Source organism: Orbicella faveolata, unplaced genomic scaffold (assembly GCF_042242905.1).
Source record: "Orbicella faveolata isolate gen_17 unplaced genomic scaffold, um_ofav_v1 contig_13, whole genome shotgun sequence".
Taxonomy (NCBI): domain Eukaryota; kingdom Metazoa; phylum Cnidaria; class Anthozoa; order Scleractinia; family Merulinidae; genus Orbicella; species Orbicella faveolata.
The window spans coordinates 7,101,469-7,123,092 of record NW_028301540.1 but is presented as its reverse complement, the minus strand read 5'-3'; the positions used below and the strand labels follow the sequence as shown (position 1 = coordinate 7,123,092).

The 21,624-nt window shown below is 40.8% G+C and overlaps 1 protein-coding gene across 1 annotated transcript; it reads left to right on the top strand.

Annotated features, from left to right (window-relative positions):
- The first annotated feature begins 781 nt into the window (after window positions 1-781).
- On the top strand, window positions 782-3,316 carry LOC149114796 (caspase-8-like). Its single transcript, XM_089283948.1, has 2 exons — window positions 782-1,737; window positions 2,640-3,316. Exons 1-2 carry the CDS (start codon window positions 1,632-1,634, stop codon window positions 3,314-3,316), a joined length of 783 nt encoding a protein of 260 aa, XP_089140074.1. The 5' UTR covers window positions 782-1,631.
- The last annotated feature ends 18,308 nt before the right edge of the window (window positions 3,317-21,624 follow it).

Sequence of the window (21,624 nt, the reverse complement as noted above, 5' to 3'; positions counted from 1 at the left end):
CAGTCCAAACGGCGTCACTACCGTTCAAGTGCCATATCTGACGCATACTCCGAGAGCTAAAGTGCTCCTAGCAGTAGGTATGAACCAACTCATGGAAAGAATGTGAAAAGAGTGTATATGGAAAGAGAAGAATTTTGAGGATGGTTGTGGAATTGTGAGACTGGATTCTAGCAACACCAGACTAAATTTAATGGATACAACACAAGTGATCAGACACATATCAGAAATGGGTATACGCACTGCATTCCAAATGAATTATACCTTGAAATTTACTCTGACCCTAGACGGATCGAGTTAATTCCCAAGTCTAAAGGGCGTCTTCTAATTTGAAGACTGCAGGCTGCACACTTCACGAATTGTTTAGGTCTAAATAGCGCTCTGGTTATCCTGAATGTCAATCAGGTTAGCTTGAATAGTGCTCAAGGTTAGCCTGTTTAGGGTAACTCTGGGCGATGGAAATGGGATATACGTTCAAAGGGTCTGCAGTCTGCAGTCTGCAGTTTGCGGTCTGCGGCAAATGTCATGCACACAAGCACGGGGACTGGCAAATACTACGGATACCCTAATTGAAGACCTTGAGATAAATACGTTTTTTTCATGATTAAAAAATGTAAACGTGAAACAATCTTAAGCTTTTATAAGTAGGGGTATCGAATGGTCCGATTCAATTTAAAAGTGCTCGCAAAATCTGCAAAATTTGGCCTTTGCTCGAGTTGCTCGCAAAAATTAGATGAGAGCTCGCTTGCTCGTTCTCGCAAAATTTTTGCAACTGCTTGCATGCTCGGATTCTCATTAAAATTCTCTGCCGTGTAGCGGAAGCATAATTTGCATGTTGGAAACATCTGAGAAACGTTGGGGAAAGATACACGAGTTATAAATGTTTCTGGAAACATGCTTCCTAGTTTTATTGAAACTGACAAAGCGTAAGAATTCTTCGCGAAAGCTAAAGGTACCCGCAAAGATAGAAAATAATCAAGAGTCATGATGACATGAGGGATATTACTATTAACATTCGAACTTCAGATCTTGTAACTGAGTGAAGGCGGCAATTGGTTAGATCCTGGAAGCTTCCAATTGAGGTTTCACTGCGTTGAATCTTTTTCAGTCAATCAGTGGCAAACCAGTTTGCCGATCATCGAAACCGAAACTCGAAACGCTTGTTAGGCTAAATGCCACATTACTAAGAGTTATACAATCAAAATCCATATCGTCCATGTCACTACTCTTCAAAGTCTGGGAGCTTTTAACTTCTTCTCGTGGTGTGTTCACAACGTCAGGCTAAGCCATGTTTACTAGGAGGTAAGGTAACCCTAGTGCTAGGGTTACGCTACCAAGAGGGTTTCCCTAGCACTCCCACAATTTTTGTTTCATGGACGTGTTTGCAAGGCAGGTAGGGTTACCCTAGCCCCTGGGTTACCCTATGATTTAGAGTCGGTGACGAGTTTCATTCCAGTGACTGCTCCGCAATAATTTTTAGGTTGTCACTAAAAGACGATGAAAACGCGAACCGCAGGCTAGTGTTTTCTAAATTTCCCGTCTGATCTCATGCAGATAACTTGATTGTTTGTGGAGCATAAAAATTTTGTTTGGTGCGCAAATTCGAAGCTCACAAAGAAACCATTGTATAGGAAATGTTACAAAAAAATTCTGAACCTGAACTTGAATATAATCAAATGTGTTTTTCTGTAGGCTCGACACCTTGTCCAGCGGTCCAAGTCACAGGCCCTTTAATTCCAGGTACTGACTGGTAGAAATGCCACCCCGCAGCATTCAAATTGATCAAATTACATTTATGTAACTGATACAAATTGGCTACTGAAAACTGGCTTAGGTTTTCATCCCATGTCGTGTTTAGGAAGACATGTCTGGCTGTCGTAGAGACTCATCCCCTTCAAGGAAGCCAGTTTTCAACAATAATTCTCCGCCCTAGTTTCCAAGCATTTCGTATCAGAATTAGTTTGGAGAATTTGTAAATCATGTTAAAGTATTAATCATTGTTTACTACTTGGTAGATTTTACATTTACTCTTGTAAGTACAAAAATGTTCGACCATCCTCAATAGAATAAGTTAATCAGGTTAGATGTAATTTAAATGTTTCAATTATTACGGGAACACAAAACGCATACCAACAGAAGCGGCACAAAATACTCCAGTCATTATACCTCCCTGATCTCTCTTTGCAACTTTTGTTTAAACAGGTAATTTAATTGAATGATATTTAGGTTCTCCTTTTCATTTGAACAGGTTTAACTTAATATTTCATGGCCCTATATTTTTTTGCTCATAGTTACTTTCGTCAGTTGTACATGTTAGAATAGTGTATTAGTAGCAGTAGTAGTATTGTGTCTGTTAGTTGTATTATTATTATTATCGGTATTATTTGTCCCTATTAGTAATATCGTTGTTATTTAGAATTAACTCCTGTTAAAAGGGTTCTTATATTGTTAGTGTTGTAAGCAATGTTGATTGGTATTGTAATTTGTAATTTTTAAGTAGAGATACTGATGTAAGTAACTTTAGTTTTTGTAAAATTGAACATAAAGTGTAGTATTGTAAAAAAAAGTATTTTGTTGTTGTTGCAACTAGAATTTCATAGTAGTTCACTAGCAGTCACACATGAAACAATCTTAATTTACAGATATGGGTCAGCGGAATCGCTATGAGCTCGATAGGCGTCCCCGTGGGTTTTGTGTAATCATAAACAACGTCAAGTTCAGCGACAAGGCAATGAATCGTACAGGAGCCGAAGAAGATGAAAAAAACCTCCAGCAGCTGTTCAAAGATCTCTTCTATAGAGTAATTGTCGAAAGAGACTTGACGAAACATGAGATGGAGAATGTAGCGGCGAAGTATGGGGCTAAAGACCATAGCAAATTTGATGCGTTTGTGATGATCGTCATGTCACATGGCGGGGATCGTGACTGCATTCTGGGCGTGAACGGAAGGGAGACATCAGTAAAGAATTTGATGGTCGGGTTCCAAGAACCCAAATGCCCATCACTAAGGGAAAAACCCAAGGTTTTTATTATCCAAACCTGTAGGGGGTCACAAGTTAAAGTGTGTAAGAGGTCAACATTCCCAGCTGGTAATACTATTTCACTGGCGGGGCCTTCGACATCTATCCAGGCTTGCGATGCCACCCTATTACCCGAGTCCACCCTTCCAAGGAGTGTGTTTCCTCGAGAGTTTGACTTTGTCTTGGCCTTTGCCACTGTGCCAGGCTACGTATCTTTCCGGTCTGAGGAGCACGGCGCCTTTTTCATACAGGTAAGAAATTTACCTCTGGCGTCTTATATCATATCCTTATCTCAGTGACTGCATGAAATTTGCAATCAGCATAAATAGCAAAGATGGTATAAGGCTATTGTTACAGCAATTGCTGTTAATCTCGAAATCTAATTGGCTAATTTGCCGTTGTCGATAAGAGTCAATACCACGCTGCTCGCGTCAATGTGTCGCGCAATGCCTTTTATATAATTTTCAGCTCGCGCTCTGAAAAAAAAATTTCTTTGACGTTGATATTGTGATAAAAAGCAAATCAAAATGTGGTTTAGCGTGGTCTGTACTAGACTTGCCACAAGTCGACCTTATGAATTTCAGGGTAGAATATGTTAGGCCGCGAAGCGGCCGAGCGAGCGACGAAGTCGCAAGAGGTCGACTTGTCTCGCTTGAAGGGTTTTCATTTGCGTTTCGCGCCAAAAATGAGGAGTGGCGTGACTTGCAACTGGTTTCTCAGATTACATTTGGATTGAATTGAATGGCGGAAAGTATCGGTTCCACTCCGACCAAAACAATCGAACGTGTGTGCGTTTCTCTTGCGTCGAAAGAGCAAATTTGTTTACTCTATACTAAAGTGATTACGAACAAAGATTTTTAAACGAAAATTGACGATATGGGGTGGCCAGAAAAAGACCAAAGCTTGTTTGAATCTTAAATTGATCGCCGGAAAGGAGATATCTAGTGGCGAAGGTTCACTTTTGACAAACTTTTCGTGCCGAAATTGCGCAGACAAAAACGAAACCGTAGTTCGGAAGATTCTTGAAGTAAGAGAAAGCTTCGAATCATCGAGGAAGTCCATTGAAGCCGAGAAAGGCGGAACAACAGTGTGGCGATAGTTGTTGAGAATCGCCTCCGGACTTCCAGTTTAACTTTAAGATCTAAAATGTTCTATAACTGTTGTTCAGAACAGTCGTCTCCCTGATCTTTCATCAGGGAAGTAAGCGGAACCACCACCAAGACGATGGAGTTGCTATTCGCATGATCTCTATTCAAAAAGATCAAACGCATACGGAGCTAGCTCGAAAGTCAAACCTTTCCCAGCTCCGGTTGGTGCGGAAGCAAACACATCTCTTCCAGACAGATATGCTTCCACTGTTTTCTTCTGGTAGTCACGCAATACATGATATCCCGTCGCCTTTGAAGCTTCGTTAATAGCTTTCGCAATCGACCCCGTATTGAATTTAACCGCAAGTCACGTTTCGTTGCGCAAAGTTTGACAATTTGGTCCCCAAGGGGTATCCAGGGGACCTCTGATTGGTTGAAGCGCAGCGACCCGTTTTTGGGTCGCTAAAATTGGCGGCAATCAAGCAGGAAAAGTCCTTCGTCCGGCGGATACTGAATAAACAAGACGAAGGACTTTTCAGAAAGTCTAGGTCTGTACTTTTATCGACAACGAGTGCGCGTCATCACAGTGGTTAAAATTTGTTGTGAACTCACTCGGCTGCGCCTTTTGAGTCCTCAGCATTTTGACCACTGTGATGACGCGTATCGTTGTCGATAAGAGTACAGACCACGCTAAACCACATTCGATTTGTTAATTAGAGTGTAAGAACTACGTTCCCCTGGTCGTGGTTTTAGCCTAACCAATGGCAAACCATGGTGCTATTGTTCGTAGTTCTTGGCTAGTATATAGATGTGATTTTCAGTGCGTTTCTCCACCCGGATGTATAAATGGTGCTGATCGACAAACTAGTCGGGCTCTCCGGTCTTCCCACACTTCTTTGTGATGACGCACCTTTCTGTTTAGGTATAGTAGTAATATTCTTAACTGCGTTCTTCCACGAAATTGCAGTTAATTTCACTGCTTGATTCGTGGCATAGACGTCAATAGAGGGAAATGGTTTCAAAGGAGCAAACAAAGATGGCGAAAGGTCCATGCAATATGAATGAATTACTCGACCGAAACGTTTTTTTTCTGCTTATTTTCTCGGTCATAAGGAATAAATATTATGCTTTGTGCATTGTATTGGACAAAAGGCGAACAAACACAAACAACAAAAACCTTTGCTGCTCTCAATAACCACGAGCATAACGTCTTCTCCTTAACCATTCCTTCGTATGTATAATTATAACCATTTCTATGGTACATCGGTATACCGGTAAATTTAAATACCACATTCCATGTTTTCTTGCCTGCTCTAAAACAGACGTTGGTTGAGGTTATCAGGGAACATAATCACAGTCATCACTTCCTTGAAATCCTGACGGAAGTCACTAAGCTGGTGGTGGAGCGGCAGAGCCACAAGGATCATGCAGTTCAAGTCCCAGCTCCCATGCATACAATGACGAAACTTCTCTACTTGTGAGAGAGGATGGACGAAGCAAGAGCTATTTCAAACTGGCGAGGAGATACTTCAGTTCATCTGAACAATCCATAAGAAGCTGATTCTGAGAATTGTTCAAGAATACTGACTTGTCAGAAAGCATCTTAAACAGTTAGACATTGCTTGATTCTGTTGTAAAATACTGAATGATACCTTTGAACTATAGTGTATTCAGAAAATTGTCATATTCTGACATGTACACTTTTCACAAAACGATGCAAAATCACATTCTTTGGTAGCAAGATAGGGAGTCTGGACAAAAATTTACAAAAGCAAAACTCCTAGTTAAATGGTTAGTGTGATAAAAATAAGTTCAGGACATCACTGTCTAAAAGTACATATCGTAGAGTAAAAATTGTTGCTTCTTTGACGATGACTTGAGGAGACAGCGTGACCAAGTGGTTAGGGTGCCGGACTTTAAATCCGGAGGTCGCGGGTTCAAGTCCTGCTCTGACCACTTAGCTGGAGTTGTTTCTCGGTAGACCTAGATCAACTCCTCGGTCATGCTTGTAAATAGCCAACTGGTCTGCCTTCCGCCGGTTGGGATTTTTAAGCCTATTACGTTTAGTTGATATATTTGTTTCTTTCATTTAAAGTGACATGCCTGTGAACTAGCTAGGTGTAGCTAAGCGCATTGACCACTATAAACAACAACATTTGAACATTTTTTTTTCTTTCTTTTTTTGAGCATGACTTGATCGATACGGAAGACCCGTCTTAAACACAGATTGGGTCTGTTTATTGTCAATCATAGTATTTAATCAAGAGAGTATGAAGGGTCAGAGAGTTTGTTCCCCATGTTAGCCTCATTCTCAAGGTAATCTATCTCAAGGTATTTTTAGATCACTGCCTGTTTCGGAAATCCAAGTAGAGTCAAGAAATAGCCAATCGTGTGAGGCGGATTTTGCTCACGTGGACACGCGCAGAGGACTTGACACATATTTTCATTTTGGTCCTCCACGGGAACCTCCACGCAACGAGCATGGTAACATCCGTGGAAGAATTAACTGCGTTCCGTGAAAAGAACTTTAAGAGGGGTAACCTTGGAAAGGTTAATTCTTCATAAGGGGAATTAACTATTTTACCAGCCGGTCAGTTTTTTTCTAGATGGAACACCTCATTGGCTCGCGTGTTTAGAAAAATAACCCAGTATTATGAGATTCTAAATAATATCACTTTGAAAGTGATAAATGGAGATATTATAATGAAATCTTATATTAATCGCAGGATTCCGTTTGTGCTTTTCAAACTTTTGTTTTAATGTTAGGGGATTTAGGCTGACAGCGAAATTTGAAGGATTGGATCGTTCAATATTTGTCAATTTCTGTTTAAATTTATTTACATTTGAAACTTTTAAACTGAAAAAAAGGAAAGCAAGTTGGCAGCGATATGCCCAACCAATTCTTAGCAATCTAGCCAAGGAAATTCGCCTGATGGTTCAATCTAATGAGGACCGTTATTTCTTATGTCATCCGTGGTTGTTTAGTGAAGCAAGCGAAATGCTGTCTGTCCTTTAATGGACTCGTTTATTACTGATGTGGTATAGTGAAATCTTTTGTAAATGTTGTAAATGAAATACACGAAACATGCATATCTCTTTTCGTTTGCGCTATGCCACGATGTGGTTTACTAAGGCCGACAAAAAGAAGAAAGGCGTATTGATAAACCTAAAATTAAAAAAGCGAGGCGCTTTTATAGTGAGCGAGTGCATTTTGATCGCATGAGTACCAGCATGAGGGGCTTGGGGAGAGAGGACAAAACGTACAAGAGAGTAGAAATGAGGCTGAATGACTAGTGACAGAAGAGGGGGGGGGGGGGGGGGAAGGGACAAATACGCCTGCTCACTAGCTCTGCAATAATTTTTTTGGTTTGAGAAGCTCCTCTCGTCCACGAACAGAGTCCATGATAGTTTTTCCTCGATAATGCTGAGACAAAATTTACTTGACTCTACTACGTTTACTTGATTTAAAACTCGATAAGAGCAGAACGTGCTCGTATTCTGTTTCCAAATCTTCACTTAGCACATCGCAGTGTGTGATCAAAGGATCGATTATGAATAAAGCTGGAAAGATAATCAAGCGTAACTAATTTGGGGGGGGGGGGGGAGGGGTTAACTGATTTGGGCAGGCGTTTTTCTTCACCCCTTTCCCCTTCCCCCTTCCCTCCCCCTCCCACGCCTTCGTTCTCGCGTCCCATCTCCCTCGCGACTCCAATATGCTGTCACCACATATGGTACGTACACAAAAATATCCAGCAATCGTTTAGCGAAAGCACCCAACTTGCAGTCTAGTTAGATTGGGTTGAATGGATCACAAACGCTAAAATGGAAAAATTGAGTGTTTTAGTTCAAGATGCGCCCAGTTTTTGGTCGAAAGCAGTCAAATGCAGTCAATAGAAACCAGAATTAAAAGATGTTTCACTGTGTTAGCATAGAAGCATATCACCTGGTGATATGCTTCCGGTTAGCATAACAAAACTGTACGTGGTGCGTTTTAATCAGTGAAGTACTTTTTTTTAAAGATAAGTTTTGTAGTATGTGAGCTCCTTAAAATTGGTTTTGAAAATGACTTGTTTACGGACTGGCAGATTCTGTTTGCAGCTCACCTAGTATAGGACATCCTTGTCATTATTTTAATAGAATAATCGGCGTATTTAATTTAGTAACTGAAAGGCTCGAGCTTAGCCGGCTCTCTTGGACAACGTTAGGCCCACTCCGTTTCTGTGGGCATCTCCCCAGCTCATTGGGGGTCCTGACTACACCAACACATGCCCTGATACCGGAGTAACTTTTCCAGATGCAGTCCATCGAACTTCACTCAGTCCTAAAATTTCAACTCCGTTCTCGTCCATCTCCATAGCCAGCTGTGTAGACTTTCCCGTCTCGTATAAAGTTCTCACATGCATTCAATGTTCTTATTCTTTTGACGGTCTTGGGGAAAAGAATTTTCTGCAAGGCAGTTCCCTTGCGGGTTTGGCTGCTCCGCTTGATAAGCTCTCCCTCCGGTCGTTCGATTTGATCATTTGATGTGGTTCTTGTAGTCGTGGTCGGTTTCCGTAGCAAGAGGTTTTTTTAACGGCTTTTTAGACTCAAGCATTGACCAATCAAGTAGGAATAAAGTTCTGTTGCTGTTGGTTTTTCTTTGCTATACTTCAACCACAAACTATAACTTGAAAGACATACGGAAACCTACAGAATTGAAATGCCAAATTAGAGTTAAACTACTTGATAGCGGACACAAAAAAGCATTTCCATCCAGATTTGGCAAAACACCGCGTTTGTATAGATCTCATGACTTCGCGGGGATATAGCTAGTCATTTCATTTACTTTCCGCGTACACTAACACCCGGGAATTTGAATAAACACTTTTATCAGGAATAGAAAGAGTGTAAAGAAATAGCCTAGAATGCACACTTTTGGGTTCAATTGAGCACTTCCCTAATGAGGCTTTTCAGGGTCAATGGGAACAGACTTGGGGGGGGGGGGGGGGAGGAAGTATCACTGAATGCTGTTGATAATTAGAAGGGTAAGTATGGGAAGAACAAACCTTGCCAGATCTAGTCACGCTTTTTCTTACCAGTCTAGTAGATTTTCATATTCAAACCGCCATGAAATCTCTTCTCGCTCTAATCGCCGTGGCACCCGTGTTTTGGCAAAAAAACAAAACAAAACAAAACAAAAAAAAAACAAAAAAACAACAACAACAAGAACAAAAACAACAACAACAACAACAACAAAACATGTAAACCGTGCATTCAGTGAGCAAATCTAACAGCAGCGTTGGAGGTTTATTGGCCACATCCCGGCTCAAAATGAATACCAACCAACATTAGCCTGGGCTCCAGAGGGAAACACGTGGAGACCGAGTGAGACCTGGCGCAGAATTTATTTATTTATTTATTCATTTATTTATTTATTTATTTATTTCAGGATCTTGTAGGAGTAAGATATGAGCAGCTATGAAATAAATGAACACTAATACATGGGTGTGGGTACATATAGAATTTCACTTCGAGTGTTCAGCTTGAAATCAGATGTAACGTTGAACATAACAAGAGAAATTCCATATTTACAAGCAGCCATGCATTATTTTGTTTAGTTTATAAACATACTAAAAACGACGTTTTTGACGACTTTCCGACGATTTCCTACCACTTTCCGAAGATTTCCCAAGATCCTCCAAAAGTTGTCCAAAGGAAACACGAACGTTTACGAAAATTTTCCGATATTGTTCGAAGATTCGAGAAGATAACCGAAGATTCCCGAAGACTTCCGAGGAAGATCCAAAGATATTTCGATCATACACCAACTTTAAGTACAATTAAAGGGTCAAACATGACATCAACATTACGTCATCGGTATCATCACAGTGAAAAATTATCGTAGTTTACACGTGTAAAATAACGGCTTAACTCAAAGATGGAAATCCTTGTAGAACACCGCAGTTTATATAATGAATGTTTTTTTTTTATGTTGCCTCGGTAAAAATTTCCTTCTGGCTAGCTACGACCCTGATTGTGGTTTTTATCGGTTCAATTCAATTTCTATTTAATTTTTTTATTTGCCCAAAATCACTTACAGTACATTTTACATTATTTCCCGACCAACGTCAAATGACTTTGAGCTGGAGTTCTCAGAAGCCTTGTTAGACTTACCGAGTAGACTATATGACGTACTTGATGACTGCAGTTATGACATCCCTCAGAGTGGCTTCTAATGGAAGCACTTGATGACGAAGAGAGTTGTAAATATAACGCAAGAGATTTTTTATTTCCACGCTCAGTTGATTGATAAAAATATACTAATTTCACGAGCACACAATGATCTGATTACCTTTTGATATCATGGCTGACAGATAACGCTAATAAACGTGAGCTTTTGACTTTTACCTGATTGCATTGCCAAGACAAAGATGCCATAGCAATTTTGTAATTTTACTTGTGCAATTATACATTAAAGCTGAAAGTTCGCGCAAATTAAGGAGTAATATGTCACCCATGATATTATGTAATGGAAGTAAGAAAAGTTATGTAAATAGCTGGTAGTAATGCAATCACAAGTAAATCAATGCAAATAAGAAAGTTAGCCGTGAAAAAAGACTTTTCGTGGTTAATTTTTCTTGTTTTCCAACGTGGATACGAGGCTATTAGGTCGGTAAATTTGTTGTTTCCGGTCAAAATTGCCTCGCATCCATGGTTCGTATTGTATTGCAATGAGGAAAGTCAACCGTGACATGGGATAACAAAACATCAGTGAAGGTAAGTCAAAATGAAAAGTTACAAATATAATTACAATCACAAAAGAGAGAGAACATATGTTTGCTGAATTTTTAAAGCATCCGATCTGCTTTCATCAATGCGAGCTGAGTACAGTCTAGTATATGCAGTTATTTATCAATGTTGTCCAGTTTGCAGATTTGTTAAAGCCACCCAAGCTTTAGTTCGTGGACTTGAGGAAATCGTCCTTCCTAACAATTGGTAACTTCAGTTCATCCTTTGTGCAGTGGCTCCGCGTCCGGCGACTAGTATTTGCTATTCGTGTGGATGTCAGAAGTTTCATCGTAACATCTCTTTCACAGCTTGTAGCTCCAATTGCTAATTCTTGGAGATCCAAAATATTATGACTATTATATGTGTTTATAGAAGAATTAGGCTATTATAGTGAGCGCAGAGGGGGGGGGAGGGGGGGTTTCTTCCGTCTGTCATTTCTTCTTTTTTTAACCAAAATAAGGGGGGGGACCCGGGCCCCCCGGGCCCCTTCCCTAGATCAGCCACTGCACTCACAGTAGCAAAGAGGATGATGACTGAGTGAGCGCCGTTTATTTGAGGCCCAATTATAAATTTCCTCAGTCTGCAGATCTCTGCATGATAACTGATCTTACACGGACGACTAACCTGGCGGTATTTAAAATATACACGCAAATGTCACACAATCTCACGGATTGACTAATACGAAACTAAAACTTGAAAAGTTGAAAAGTTGCGAAAAGAATTTCTTCCAACCTGTACACAAGATGGAATGCATTGTTTGACTTGGCTCGAATGAGTACTAGAAATTCTATCAGCCTTGGCCGGAATTCTGGACTCTTGAGTCCGTACGAATTATTCGCATATTTGCTTTTTCAAGCAGAGAATTATTCCTCATTCCAGAAGTCACAAGCTAGGGTCGTGTGCGACTTTGAATTCATTTGTCTCAACCTGCCCATTACATTTATACATTTATCCCAAAATATCACCTCTTTTCAGCAGAGGTGGTGTTCGTCATATATTTCTATACGCACGTGTGATTCTTCTGATTCTTCTATACTGCCTCTCGCATTTAAGTTTTTGCGGTTTTGATCTGAGCTATGAGGGGACGCGCGAGTGACTTCTCTAACTGTAAGTATTTTCTACCGTTGAGATCTTTGTTTTACGTTTGCGGCAAGCGTTGTAACATGGCAGGTCGAAGTCCTTCTCGCACAGTTAATTGAAGAGTTGATCTTACATTGCATTGTCTCATGAATTAAACAGCGTTTGAAGTGTTGCAACTGCTTCTGTACTCGTTTCGCGACATCTACGGCTCTTGCTTATTTTGTTGGATGATATTCGAATCACAGAACATAACGTATGACATTTCCGATTTAGAATGTATAGATGGCTTTGGAGCCAGCTTGCAGGCATTGTGGAATAACGCACACATTTATCGTTTGCATTGAACATACGGCTTATGCTGTTTTTGTTTGGCTGTCTTATTACAATACCAGAATGACTTGCAATATCAGAATTCTTCGCTGGCAACGTTTCGTGACGTTTGAGGCAAAAGCAAATGCTGACACATGTCAAAAATCATGTTGGAAAATTCGACTTTTAAAAAAGGATTTCACCCGCTCGTAAACAATCAGCAAGAAACATGGCGGAAACAATCAAGTTTACGTAGAGTGATTTATTCAAGCAATCTTCTTAGAGCTTACAGAACAAAAATTATCAAACGAAATAGGAATCATCGAGGAAAACAATCTCTTCTAATTTTAATGGGGTTTTCCCCATGACCCAGGGGTCGGTCATTTGAATTCTTTTCATGTTTGTGTTTTCAAATTTCTATGTTTTCAGGTGACATCAGTAAGGTCTAAAATCAGAAATCTTAGGACCTTCTGAGCTTTTATATTTATCAGCTATACGACCTCCAAATGCTTATATTTTTTGTAAAACTTCGGCTCGGTAGCATTCTTCGGTGTCTTCGGTGAACATTGGGCATTTCTCACAGATTGACTTGAGAAGGCTGTCACGAACCATGAAAAGAGTAATGATCACTCACTAGTCCTTGATTTCTACCAGTCTGATCACTTAACGTATTAGGAGGAGAATCATATTTTACGTGAAGGTTTATTTATTCATGATGGTGAACTGATCGCTTTCAAAAATAAAAGAAGTTCATTTCGGATGTTTTCATTGACTTGCGGCCGCTACAGTGTAAAATAAAGATTGGATTGGATTGTTAAAACATAGCGTGGATTTTTAAAACATGGACTGCCAGTCTAACTTTGACAATGAGATTTGTTCGATTGCTTAATTGTTTATTTGTTTGTTTCTCACATTTTGTACTTTTACGTTTTACGGAAATCGGTCATCTTTCCGGCTATTTTTATAATTTCAGGAAAATTAACTAAAACAATCTCCTGAGATCGTAGCAGGATTTTCTGCGTGTAACGGTTAGATTTTTCAGGCGACCCATGTTTTTTTTTTTTTGTTACGAGTTATTTTTCTTTGCGAGACGGACGCAAAAATATTAAACGTCTGTGGACTTCCCTGGGAAGTCCCATCCCTTTGTTTAACCTGGTTTCTCAAAACTGCATTTAATTAAAGGACAAAATAAATACATGGCACAATACATGGAAACACATAAGCTTTTCATGCTATCATTAAGGGTCCTGTTTTTTTGTGGCTCACCGCTCGTTATTCGTGACGGGAAAAAACATGCGTCTTGGCATATTTAGGGCAGCGCACAGACTAGCCTACGATCGTACGAGTAGCTGTCTCGTCTCGAGTAGAAAACTGCGAAAAAGAAGATATTTCTATTTCCGGGAGACGAGTGACTGTTAAAAATTATGAAAGCGTCAGTTAATGCGTTGTTTTAGAACTGGTACCTCTTAGGGGTGAAAAAAAGTTCAAGCCACGCCCACAAAACAGGATCTTGGTACCTCTTAGGGGGTCTTTTCAAAATTTCCGACGAGCACCCCCGTCCTTTTTATATGGGAGTTCCCTTCAGGGGCTTATTCCATGTGCCTTCTATAAAGCACTTCGCCTTGACTAGTCTGGTACTAAATCAACATTTTTTGCAGATATGGAGGACAATTGGAACAATTGGAAGAGGTTATTTGACCTCGTTGACGTGACAGAAGACCAAATGCTGACGAAGGGAACACTAGACTTCCTTTATTGCTTTGTGCGGAAAAGAGGTGGCGTTAATAATGTTATCCGGGAGTTAGAAGGCGACCCTCCAGTACCTAATGGTAAATATCAGGGAACTGTTTTAAAAAGTAGCTTTCATGCGTTATTGATTTATGGATGGCATGTTTGATCCTTAAACCTAATCGTACCTCTTTGCAATTGGTACACTTCAGTGGCATATCAGGCGCGTTTGGTCGACACATGGTTCATGTTTTGGCGAGAGACTGCGACTCGCCAAAATACCCATTGCGAGACCAAACGAGCCATAATATGCCCCCGAAGCGTACCAAGAAGGTGCGATTAGGTATTTACCGTACCCAAATTCAGCCAAGTGACCACGATATCGTAGCAATATCAGCCATACATACCTAATAAAAGAAGTCGTCCCTGTTTTAAGGCTATGTAATGCAGGGTCACTTTTATAGCAACTCATATTAGCTTCCTAAAAAACACCACTAGAAATATAACTTGGTCTGAAATAAAATCTTTTTTATTTTTAGTTTTACATTAATTTCTCTCAGCTGTTCATATCGATGTCGTAGACCAATCTTTTACATGGGCCAAAATGGATTTAGTTTCCCTTATCACTCAGCGATCCACGGTCCTCGCCATTCCTTAAATACGTCGAGGATCATTTCGGAGTCCACAAAATGAAAAATAATCTAATGACGATAATTTCGTGGTCGTGATTAATTCGGGGTCGATTTGGGAATCATTTCAGGGTTGGGGCTCATTTTGGGGGCTGTACATATCGCAAGACATCAGGACAGTAGGACTTCTAATTTGCTGATGGCGAATTTGGGGGCGGTAGTGAACAAAACTGACAGTAATATTTGAGCGCGTTTTTGAGAACACAGATCTGTCCTCAGACAAGGTCTTACCCACATGTATGCTGAAAAGGGTGCTTGACCTTTCTGGGCATAACAAATTTCGACCAAAGAAGTCAACATACGACCAGGATTGTGAAACCAATTAGAGTAATCCTGAATAATCGTGTTAAATTTTCTTTTTAGCAGTACCTTCTCCAGCCAGCGGCCATCCAAGAGGTTTATCACCACCCCCTCTACCCCCAGCAGGGTTGGGTGGTGCCCTACGAGCACCTCCCGTATCCTGTGGCGATAAATTTCCTCAGTCTGCAGATCTCTGCATGATAACTGATCTTACACGGACGACTAACCTGGCGGCATTTAAAATATACACGCAAATGTCACACAATCTCACGGATTGACTAATACGAAACTAAAACTTGAAAAGTTGAAAAGTTGCGAAAAGAATTTCTTCCAACCTGTACACAAGATGGAATGCATTGTTTGACTTGGCTCGAATGAGTACTAGAAATTCTACCAGCCTTGGCCGGAATTCTGGACTCTTGAGTCCGTACGAATTATTCGCATATTTGCTTTTTCAAGCAGAGAATTATTCCTCATTCCGGAAGTCACAAGCTAGTGTTGTGTGCGACTTTGAATTCATTTGTCTCAACCTGCCCATTACATTTATACATTTATCCCAAAATATCACCTCTTTTCAGCAGAGGTGGTGTTCGTCATATATTTCTATACGCACGTGTGATTCTTCTGATTCTTCTATACTGCCTCTCGCATTTAAGTTTTTGCGGTTTTGATCTGAGCTATGAGGGGACGCGCGAGTGACTTCTCTAACTGTAAGTATTTTCTACCGTTGAGATCTTTGTTTTACGTTTGCGGCAAGCGTTGTAACATGGCAGGTCGAAGTCCTTCTCGCACAGTTAATTGAAGAGTTGATCTTACATTGCATTGTCTCATGAATTTAACAGCGTTTGAAGTGTTGCAACTGCTTCTGTACTCGTTTCGCGACATCTACGGCTCTTGTTTATTTTGTTGGATGATATTCGAATCACAGAACATAACGTATGACATTTCCGATTTAGAATGTATTGATGGCTTGGGAGCCAGCTTGCAGGCATTGTGGAATAACGCACACATTTATCGTTTGCATCGAACATACGGCTTATGCTGTTTTTGTTTGGCTGTCTTATTACAATACCAGAATGACTTGCAATATCAGAATTCTTCGCTGGCAACGTTTCGTGACGTTTGAGGCAAAAGCAAATGCTGACACATGTCAAAAATCATGTTGGAAAATTCGACTTTTAAGAAAGGATTTCACCCGCTCGTAAACAATCAGCAAGAAACATGGCGGAAACAATGAAGTTTACGTACAGTGATTACATACAACCTTTATTTATACACGATAAAAGACGTCAAAGCTTACAAGCTTGTGGGGTCGGGGTTGATTTATTCAAGCAATCTTTTTAGAGTTAACAATAAAGATTAGCGAAAAAACTGAGCAACGACGTTTCGGTGTCATCCTGGCACCATTTTCAAGTTAAAAAATATTTGTGCGAAAAGTAAACTAATTTATACCAATGGTAGAGGTGCGAAATTGAATAAATTAAGATTAAGATAGCTGTTCAATGTTCATGTTCATTTCAATGAGGTGTCAAACACTGGTAATGAGTTCAGTGTCTGTTCAAAGTCTAAACAAATACTTTTGCGCGAATGGAGTCTGACTGTGTGTTAAGGCTCGGTTTCTTCTTGTGAATCCACAACATTTCGTGGATCAAGGAATCGAACTTTCCCTGACATTTCTTTAGGATCTTAAAGTTGTTAGTCAGGTCACCAACTGTATCAACTCGGTGTTCATTTTGAAGGTGTTTTCCGATGGCGGTAAATCGGTGTTCCTCAATGCGCTTGTAAAGATGACGGCTAGTGTAACCGACGTATTCTGCATCACACAGATCACATATATAGTTATAAACAACGCACTGTTGATTGATCAAAGGTGGTTTTGGCTCTTGTACTTTGAGAAACCGAACCTTAACACACAGTCAGACTCCATTCGCGCAAAAGTATTTGTTTAGACTTTGAACAGACACTGAACTCATTACCAGTGTTTGACACCTCATTGGAATGAACATGAACATTGAACAGCTATCTTAATCTTAATTTATTCAATTTCGCACCTCTACCATTGGTATAAATTAGTTTACTTTTCGCACAAATATTTTTTAACTTGAAAATGGTGCCAGGATGACACCGAAACGTCGTTGCTCAGTTTTTTCGCTAATCTTTATTGTTAACTGTATTTCCAAATTTAATCTTATAAGAATCTTTTTAGAGCTTACAGAACAAATATTATCAAACGAAATAGAAATCATCGAGGAAAACAATCTCTTCTAATTTTAATGGGGTTTTTCCCATGACCCAGGGGTCGGTCATTTGAATTCTTTTCATGTTTGTGTTTTCAAATTTCTATGTTTTCACGTGACATGAGTAAGGTCTTAAATCAGAAATCTTAGGACCTTCTGAGCTTTTATATTTATCAGCTATACGACCTCCAAATACTTAAATTTTTTGTAAAACTTCGGCTCGGTAGCATTCTTCGGTGTCTTCGGTGAACATTGGGCATTTCTCACAGATTGACTTGAGAAGGCTGTCACGAACCATGAAAAGAGTAATGATCACTCACTAGTCCTTGATTTCTACCAGTCTGATCACTTAACGTATTAGGAGGAGAATCATATTTTACGTGAAGGTTTATTTATTCATGATGGTGAACTGATCGCTTTCAAAAATAAAAGAAGTTCATTGCGGATGTTTTCATTGACTTCCGGCCGCTATATTGTAAAATAAAGATTGGATTGGATTGTTAAAACATAGCGTGGATTTTTAAAACATGGACTGCCAGTCTAACTTTGACAATGACACTTGTTCGATTGCTTAATTGTTTATTTGTTTGTTTCTCACATTTTGTACTTTTACGTTTTACGGAAATCGGTCATCTTTCCGGCTATTTTTATAATTTCAGGAAAATTAACACTGCGCGAAAAGCCAATTATTCGGGCCCGAATTCGCTCGAATACGGATCGGCGCACGCCGCGTATGCCGCAATGTTCTGACGTATTCGATTGCAGCTGACTCGAAATACACCTGGAATATTCTATAGGAATCCGGCCTGTTTTTCCGTATTCAAATTTAATACTCGTGAATGACTCGAAGTGTTCGATAAATCATACGGGCCACGTTTTGGTAGATTAATGTTGCATTAGATGTTCTTCGAAGATATAGCGATCATTTATGACTCGAACATTTTCGAATACTCTCAGTCGTTCGAGAGTTTGCGACTGGAACACGAGATGTACGACGCCACTTCTGACGTGAACGTCTTCGAATACTAATGAATACGTCAGGTATGCTCCAATTTTCGAGAATCGCACGCTATGAATACGAAGGTCATGTCACATTTTTCACAGCGAAAGATGTCTTGCGTCGCCAAGAACGGGTTTTATGCAGGTAATATACGCTACCGCGTAGTTCAGTCAGACAACACGCGTGTGTTTCGAAGCGTGCGACTAGAACACGAGACTCATGCGAAGTATGAAACGTGTTCATGTTTGAATACTGAGGCATACGTGACGTTTTAAGGTATTCGAAACGACACACTTCAAGTGTTCTGTGGTGTTCGACTGGAACACGGGACTCATGCGAAGTATGAAACGTATTCATGTTCGAATACTGAGGCATACGTGACGTTTCAAGGTATTCGAAACGACACACTTCAAGTGTTCCGTGGTGTTCGACTGGGACACGAGACTCACGCGAAGTATGAAACGTGTTCATGTTTGAATACTGAGGCATACGTGAGGTTTTAAGGTATTCTGAACGACACACTTCAAGTGTTCTGTGGTGTTCGACTGGGACACGAGACTCATGCGAAGTATGAAACGTGTTCATGTTTGAATACTGAGGCATACGTGAGGTTTTAAGGTATCCTAAACGACACACTTCAATTCATGTCTCCTGTTCGACTGGAACACGTGATCGAATACTGACGCCAACGTGAAGTACTGAGGACCCTTACCAAAGCTTGTATATCCCCCAAACTGTGTTCAAACTGCCATGTGTAACTGACACACTTTTTCATTCCCTTGGATTCCTAACAAAACCCACCCAAAAGAAAGAAAATTACCAGGACAATATTTATTTATTTATTTATTTATTTAATATGTATGTTATCCTAACAAAAGTAAACAACTGCCGTTATGACATCTTCATTTCATTTCAAATTTTATACTTTATTTATTAATAATAAAACTTATATTGTTACTTGTTCGTGTATGTTTATTTTCATCGAACTATGGAAGAATTTACATTGCCAAGACCCTATATTATGAAAAAGTATAAGGAACCATCTGAGAAGCAAAACCTAAAAAAACACCATAACATTTTGTATGCATTTACTTTATATCTAGATGCTGCTTTGTTATGAAAAAGCATAACCATCTGAGAAGCAAAGTCTTTAAAAAACACTAGAACATTTTTTTTGCAAACTTTATAACTAGATGCTGCTGTGTTATGAAAGGGGAAAATGAAGCATTTGAGAAGCAAAGTCTGAAAACCACTCTTCTATAACATCTTGCATACAACTTTCTAACTAGATGCTGCCATACTATGAAAAAGCAGAAGGAATCATCTGAGAAGCAGTCTAAAAAACACTTACATTTTGTATGCAAACTTTAGAACTAGATGCTGCTATGTTACGAAAGAGAATTAAGGATGAATTAATGAATTGCTACTTTGCATATTGAACATCATTATTATTTGGTTCAACAATTGGAACCCTCTTAACATTACCATATACCTTTAGAAGTGTCTCACACAAAAGGGATGTAGTGCATCCGATTTAATGTCTAGACACTGTATGTAAACCCCATATCAAATTAAAACTTATAGAGCTGGCTATCAAACTATACCAAGGACTTTCAAATAAAATGAATCGCCAACGAATGAATCGCCCGCGCGTGTCGAGCCAGAACCTCCTCGCGATGCACGGCCAAGAGGATTAAAAAAAATGATTTAAATATTTGCGCGTGATTCATATCAACATGTTCACAGATGAGGCTGCCAAGTTTGCCGTCTGTTTCTTAACCTTTTTTACTATCTCGAGTGTGTTGTACGACTTAAACAAAAAGGTCATTCTCGCGACCGTCGATCTTTTGAATACAGCCTTTGATGGCCAGGTTGCAGAGGAAGAAGAGGCGTTGTGTGCCAAGTGCGCAGAAAGTGACGCGGGGAAGACAGATTAATTTTGTTTTAAACTTTCGCTCTTTCCTTATATCAAGCACGCCATGTCCGACAACAAGCTTGTCAAGATCGTCATTGACGCCGCAACTCTCACGGGATTAGCCGCGGGCATCGGCTGGGCCGCGAAAAAGGTTCTGAAAGAGAATTTCAATTGCGATCCCAGCAGCAGCTTTATAAATTACATGAAGTTCACCGTCGTCGTGGCGGGCAGCATTGCGCTAAAAGGGTACCTTGAGGACCAGAAAATCCTCCCCGCAAGCATTTGAAAAAATCGTCCGATAATTTATACCATGGCGAGCATCGCTATCATGATTGGCGGGGCTGTGTTGAACGCCACGGCTTTTATCGGCGGCAATTATCTGGCGAGGGCGCTTGGCGGGGGCGGCAAAGCCGCGCTTCAAGAAAAAAAGCGCCACGACAAGGCTCTCGAAGATTATCAAGCCGCTTACGCCAAATACACGCGCGACCGAACACAGCTTCTCGACTGGATCGCGACCAACGCCCAAACAAAGGAGCAGGCCAAGCAAAACATGACCAACACGGACTATGCCTTCAAACTCTACAGCCAGGCGCATCCTGACAAACAGATGGTGCCCCCTAAGGAGCCGAAGTTCCCAGATTTCTATCAGCCGAGCGAGCAGCAGAAAAACGGCGAACTCGCGTTCGTGGGCGCCGGCGCTCTCGCTCTGGGCTACACGGCCTTCCGGTTCCTTTAAACTTCTTTACGCCTTTCTTATATGAACGCGAAACTCGCAAAGATTTACTGCAGCCCCGGGGGCTACTGGAAAGGCATAGCCACGATCAAAAAATTGGCCGGGGTCGCCAAGGTACCTGAAGAAGCCGCAATAAAGTGGCTGATCAGGCAAGCGCTCTGGCAGATATATCTCCCCGCGCCGAAGCGGATTCCTCAGCCGAGATTCGACGTTCCCATGCCCAACAGGGTCCATCAGGCTGACCTTCTTTTTCTGCCGCACAACAAGCTTCCTCGCGGCCGCAAGGTTTTCAAATATGCTCTCACCATTGTCGACGTGGCCAGCCGCTACAAACAGGCCAAACCCCTGACTTCGAAAAATTCTGATGAGGTCGCCCTGGCTTTTCAGAAGATTTACAATCGCTCGCCTCTCGAATGGTCCGAAATGCTGCAGGTTGACCCTAGGCGCGAATTCATGGGCACCGTCACCAAAGAGATGGACAAGCACAAAACCTTTATCCGGCGCGGGCGCGTTAACATTCACCGCGACCAGGCCATTGTCGAACGTTTCAACCGCACTCTGGCTGAGCGCTTGTTCGGGCACCAGTATGCCGAAGAGGTGCTTCTCCCTGAGGGCAAGCGGTCCACTGCCTGGGTGAAAAGACTTCCTGAAGTTGTTTCGGCTCTGAACAACCAGGTCACAAACCTTATCGGCAAGAAACCCGCCGTCGCCATCAAAGAAAAAGCTGTTTACGCCAGGCCGTCGACACCTTACACGAGGC